Below are 6,626 nucleotides of genomic sequence, written 5' to 3'. Positions count from 1 at the left end.
ACGGGCTACGCTACGCCATCATTCACTTCAAAACGGTGACAACGTGCCCCTTTCGTTAAGGACGTCACGGTACCTGTTTTTCCGCAAATTTAGCTTCTAAGATTTTCCTCTGTCCTAGTCGGTCCCCTCCTCCTCACTTAGCCAGTTCCTGTGCAGAATAACAAGCAAGTGCTCTGTTGCCAGATGTTTTCGTCGTCTTCTGTCACCAATTCGCTTGTGCTCTGAACACCACTGTGTGCTTGGTATGAGGGCGAATTAGTTTAGACAGAAAAGCTAGAGCATTGTGACTGACGCGGAGGAGGACGACGCTCGAATGAAGACGACGAGCTGCTAGGCACTACAACGGGTTGGTTGGTTGATCGATGTCCGCCTGCTTCATGAATGTGCCTGAAAGGAAGAAGTTTTGAAGAGCGTCGCTCACTGAACCATGCAGAAATGCCTTATCTGGCTAATCACATTGTGTTCCGTCGGAGAACCTATGAGTGAGTACTCTTCTGACGCCAATAGACACGTTCAGTCTGCGACAGCGTGCATGGCATGCGTCGGGGACAAAATCAGTGGACAGTTCCGGAGAAAAACAGCCTGGGATGTTAACGAAGTGTGCTGTTTGGCATGTATTTGTTCGTTGTAGGCACAAGTCGCATTTGACAAATGTTGGCACGATAAATATCCGTGCATACTGCGCGTACCGCAAGGACGTTGATTAAAAACTACTTGCTGCATTGAGCTCCTAGCTCAGAACGCTCTAAATGTGCGCGCTCTGGGCGTTTAGACGGACGCTGACTCATGGTCAGTGTTTGCACACTATACAACTGACGGCAAGAGAGTTTCTTATAAACTTGGTAGGAGATTATTTTTTTTTTCTCGCTTACGTAGGTCATGATGAGACCCCGCAGTGATCAACAAGAAACACATGAACATAGATGTCGTCAGAAGCAATGTTGGGATGAATGCATCGAGCAACGCAGGGGGTAACACATTCGTGTGGTGAAAAAGAAGCAGCTGCGGAAAGTACGGCAAATTTTGGCTATTTCGACGAGTTACGTGCACTGGAGAGGTTGCTTTGCCTTCAAGCTTCACGAAAACGCATGCATTTTGGAGCTATGTAGCCAGAATTTGTTCGGCCACAGCACCGAGGATAACCGCGGTTTCGAAATTCTAAATGATATGAATATTACTTACGGGTGGCGACACGCCTCTCGATAATTAAGGAGCATAACAGAGATAGTTGAACAGTTAGCTATTCAATTTTAGTTTACCAGCTTGCTAGTAACCACATGTCAGCTGCACACTGATGTGCTACACCTATGGCAGTGCTATGCCGAAAAAAGTGCAATTCTAAATCAAAAAGCCAACTTTTCAAAACTGTGTAAAGCAGTAGGTGAAACACTCTATACGTAGCAAGGGAGTAATTATTCATCAGCATCCACCCTAGAGCAGCCACGGCTGCACAAGAAAGCTAAACAGCTATCACAGAAACTTCGTAGCTGAAGAAAATTTTGTCCTGGTCTAGGGTTCGAACCCAGGACCATCGCCTGTTCGGGGCAGCCGCTCTACCAACTGAGCTAACTAGGAAGGCCAAGAGATGTTACGGAGAGAGCTATTTTATCAGCTAGAAGTGGGAACGGTGTAGGTCAAACGTTTAGGTGAATCCGCCAAGAAGGAGAAGGTTTCCAATGAGTGAGACATTACTCATTAGTATCCGCAGTATATGTCTACGAATTTTTTACGGCACTAATGATAGGTCGACCTGCACATTGCAAGCGATAGAAGTGTAACATTTCGTGCCTCGCTACCGTAGGTATAGGCTGCAAAATCTGTGGCGACATGTAGTTTTCTTCGCACTCCTCTGAAGCTAGGCACGTGCGTAGCATACTGCCTCGGGTCGTTAGCAGGGCTGGCGCGGCTGCTTTGCGCATGTGCTCTCACGGAGACCAGAGCTGGACCAGCGTGCTCTGGAGCTAGCGTACCGTCGCGACGTGTGGCTGGCGAACAGTCTGCTGGACTTGATCGTGGAGCGGCTGGCGCGCGAGCCGAGCGTGTCTGGCGCCCTGGACCCGCTGAACCTGGACGAAGTGGCCATGGACCGCGGCCGCATCTTCAACGTGTCTGTGGAAGGCTTGAGCCGGCTCCACCGGTCCGCGGACACGGCGCTGCGGCTGCGCAACTCTTTCACCGTAACGATCGAGGGGCAGCTGTCGTTCGGCAACCTCTCCATCAAAAGCATGTACCACTTCAAGCCCATTTCTGTGCTCGAGCTAGAGGGACACATGGATGTTCTGCTGACGGGCCTCACGGTTGGCATCGAGATCAGCGTCAAGCATGAGGTCCCTGTGCTCACACAGTTCAAGGTGAGCTAGTTCAATTTTACGAGCTGTTATCAAGAGCTAAGTAGCGTACGTAGCAAAGCTCGCAAATGCGTCGAGGACTTTCCACTCGCTGCAGACTCAATTCAGGAACAGTGCAACTTCGAAACGGGCACATCCAAAAGGCTGACGTTAAATGAATTATTTACTCTTGGTTGCCTCCTTGAGGAGCCAATGCCGGACATGCATGCATGTTTGAGGCACCCGCACAACAGGTTCACAATTTTGGGAGGCGATTGTAGTAAAGTATGATTATGTTTTACCATCAAAATCCTCCACAGCGATTTCATCATATCGCATCACTGTAATCGTAGTGCGAATGTACACCATGCTTGAGGGAAAATGCTTGCATTATATAGCTGCATTTGAATGATCGCACTATAGCCATACTGCTGCTCAAAGCCGTGCCATTTAGAGCGTAAAAAAAATGAGAGGCACTGGTTTGAGAAAGCATCTGTCATTTAATCGACCCTAATAACAAAAAATTGGCAGTGACTTAGCTCGGCTATGCCAGCATATACGTAACGAGAGGCCTGTTTCCCTGGATGAGTTTACTGGATGAGTTTCATTATATGTTTAGCAATGAGAGACATATAGGCTCCATCTCCGCTTAGCAAGGCGTTCCTCTTTCTGTTCGGGCGTCTCCGCTGCTCTATTCGTCTTCTGACGCTAAATCTATCTTTGTTGAGTAGCCAAGCGCCAGGCGGCAACCTCAGGATTGGAAGAGTTAATCTTCTCTTGTCTATACCGCCGTTTAGCAGCGGCTGGGCTCTCCTCCTCTGCATCCATGTCAAACGCTGTAATACAGCCGCCCAATATCTCCGCCTTTTATGCGCAATGCTGCGCATGCAACGCGCAGTTCGGGTGATCGAGCGGCATGCGGCGACGCGGCGACGAAGCGCGCCGCGCGCTTCGTTCCGACCGTGGAGCGGGCGCGCGGCCGCGGCGACGGCGAAGCGTACGGCACACCTCCTGCTCTTCTCCGGTTGCCATGGTAACGGCGCATGTGCACAACTGGCCTCTACCAGCCACCGCGAAATGCTCGACTGGTAGCCAAGTGTAGCTCTCGCTACAATAAAAATTATGATCGATTTGCATAGTTAGACGAAGTGCGAATGAATTTTATGCGCTCGGTTCGGTTTTCACTTCGGTAGCGGTGTTCAGGTCCAGTGTTCACAGGTGGCAGTTGTTCGGAAAGCCGATAATGGGTTAATGTCCATATATACGGCAAGGGTCATTTTCTACATTCATAGATTCCTGGGAGTCTTCCTACCACGCCTGGCGCAGTGGTGCAGCGGTCAAGTTATACGCCACTGGCGTTCTTGCTGCCATAGGGCTTATATATATATATATATATATATATATATATATATATATATATATATATATATATATATATATATATATATATATATATATATATATATATATATATATATATATATATATATATATATATATATATATATATATATATATATATATATATATATGTGTGTGTGTGTGTGTGTGTGTTACGAACGTAGGTTGCGTTGGCTCCGCAGAATAAAGATTTAAGAGAAGTGGACACTTCTACAAAGACACTTTTATTTATCAACGTTTCGACCGCGGTGCGGTCTTCTTCAGGACTATATATAAACTCCTCTTCCACGTAACCAGCCGCAAAGCCCCAGTCTTTCATCGAGCCCCACTTCTAGTGGTCCTTCCTTAAAAAAAAAAAACAGCCTCCTGCTCATCCGTCCAGCATCAACGAATGGCCTACATTAGCGTCCACTGCTTCCGTAAAGAATCTTCCCAACCACCTACCTGCCGGCACGGCTGCTACTCCTGCTGCTACAAGTAGCAGCAACCGCCCATCTACTAGCCGCACTAGCAACGTAACGTCGACGAACAAGACACCACTTCAGCCACACAATGAAAATGCAGTTGCTTCTTCAGCCCAGAGCACCCCACGCTCAAGGAACTCCACGCATGGCATACTACTGGCAACGAGTGTGCCTTCGACTCACCCACTATGTGCTAGTGTAGGACCTATTTCAGCCTCAAGCAGTTCGTCGACCACCTCTAAGCCTAAGCCACGCTCCGCGGCAACACGTCGGACTACCACTGCTACATCCCAAGGTAGCCACCACAACCTCCGTACCAATCGGAACTCCTCCCGGCCTGGGAAGCATGACTGACTAGCGACGCCAGTTTCTGGTAACTGCGAATCTACGTCTTTTTCACTCGGATTTCTAAAGCTTAGAAAACTTGCCGAAAAACGTATTCGTCATGATTTGCATATTTCCACCCTTAGCACCTACTTAGCAGCTTCAATCGCTCTGAAGGGCCTTCGGTTAACAGTAAAACCAGCTATACGTGAAATGTCCGTGAGAAATAAAACGAAGTGGAACACAATACTAACGACCACCTCACTTGAACTAACCAGTGTTGTCTTACAGCACTATGCCTCTTCCAAGAAAGTGCTTGTTAACAAAGAGTACCAAATGCGCTCTCATTACAAACTCGGTTGTGGCGAATCAGCTGCATTAGAAAAATATGAAACCAAAAAACTAAATGAACTTAGCGCCTTAAAAAGAAGAAAGTTACTTCGTAACAACGTGGAGCGCTCTTTTTCTCAGCAACAACTTAATGGTTATGAATTCGGTCCTCATTCAACAGCCGCAGATTGCCTCTCTGCTTTCTCGGAAGTGCCCGCCATCAACAAAGAACTTAGTAGTCAAGATAATTCGACCGTAATAAATCTCTCTGTTTACAAATTAACCTTGGAAGAAAACAACGTGTTGTCCAGTGGCCTTAGTTTTTGCCCCTCTATAGGCGGCTACAGCTAGTACCAGCTGCTGAAAGATTTGCACAATTTTGCCCGCAACCTGCGCCTTCGAGAATTTTTTTACGACAAACCCAACTCTAACGTCTCGCAAGATTAATTGCCGTCTTACAAGCACTTGGCTCCCCCAACACAGCGGGACAAGTGCCTAGAAGTGTATATTGGTGCTGTGCAAAAAGATATTCTACAACTGTACAAGAGTAAGGTACCTTTCCACCGTAATATTTCAGTTCACGAAACTAGAGCAATGGAACAGTCAGCATCTCGTAATGAAATCATCATTAAGTCTGCTGACAAGGGTGGAGCTGTGGTTGTAATGAACAAGAGTGATTATGTCGCAGAGGCACACAGGCAGCTAGCGGACAGTTCTTTTTATCGACTTCTAGACTATGACCCCACAAATCAGTTCAAAGAAATTCTCAAGAATACATTGCTAGACCTTTATAATGATAACCAAATTACAGAAAACGTTTTTCGCTCAATCATTCCGCTTAGTCCGGTTACTGGTAGATTCTACTTGTTGCCAAAAATCCATAAAGTAAACATTCCGGGTCGACCCATCGTTTCTGGTGTCGGCACTGTTACGGAAAATCTATCCCGTTACGTCAACACGCTAATTAATAGAATTCCGCCCACATTTCTGTCCTACATAAAGGACACTACTAACTTCCTGTCCGATATCGTTGATCTTGTCATTCCTCAGGGTTCTTTGCTTGTCACCTTCGACGTCACTCACTCCACACGAACATTCCGCATGCAAATAGTATCTGGGCAGTCGTGGCCGTCTACAATGAAGCTCGCATTGAAAAGATAGTGGACGGTGGTACACTGTCCACCTTACTTAAACTGATATTATAACTTAACTTTGAGTTTGAGGGAAAGCATTATGTTCAAATTAGTGGCATTTCTATGGGCACGCGCATTGGCCCTGATAATGCAAACATAATTATGGGTTTGTTGGAAACCAAATTTTTGAAAAGCCGGTAATTAGTACCATTTTACTATAGGCGTTACATTGATGACATATTTCTTATTTGGCCCCATGGCGAAGCCGAGCTGCTTTCATTTATAGCCGATTTCAACAACCTGCATCATTCTATATTATTTTCCCATACGTACTCTAGATGTAAAGCGAATTTTCTTGACGTCACCGTTTCGCTTCACGAAGACAGATTGACTACAACGGCGCGCCGAAAACCTACTGACCGCCAGCAATATTTGCACTTTGATAGTAGCCATGTCAAACATGTTAAAACCAGCATCCCCTACAGTCAAACACTTCGGTTCAAACGTATCTGCTCGAAACAATCTGACTTTAAAAGCAACTGCGCCACACTTCGTAGCGCGCTAATTAAACAAAATTACCCCCCTCAGCTGATCGATGACGCCATATAGCGCGCAGATACACAATCCCGAAGGATTCTACTCGCTAA

At 46.5% G+C, this 6,626-nt stretch overlaps 1 protein-coding gene across 1 annotated transcript in view; it reads left to right on the top strand.

Moving 5' to 3' along the window:
- Nucleotides 1–287: 287 nt before the first annotated feature.
- Nucleotides 288–6,626, top strand: part of LOC144113834 (uncharacterized) — a 15,609-nt gene continuing 9,270 nt past the window's right edge. Inside the window, exons 1-2 of the mRNA XM_077647178.1 lie at nt 288–482; nt 1,939–2,351. Coding sequence (XP_077503304.1) covers nt 428–482; nt 1,939–2,351 — 468 coding nt within the window. The 5' untranslated portion in view covers nt 288–427. The remainder of the gene's footprint in view (nt 483–1,938; nt 2,352–6,626) is intronic.

Source organism: Amblyomma americanum, chromosome 1 (assembly GCF_052857255.1).
Source record: "Amblyomma americanum isolate KBUSLIRL-KWMA chromosome 1, ASM5285725v1, whole genome shotgun sequence".
Lineage (NCBI taxonomy): Eukaryota > Metazoa > Arthropoda > Arachnida > Ixodida > Ixodidae > Amblyomma > Amblyomma americanum.
Note: the sequence above shows the minus strand (reverse complement) of the source record. Positions and strands in the feature narration are given on the sequence as shown.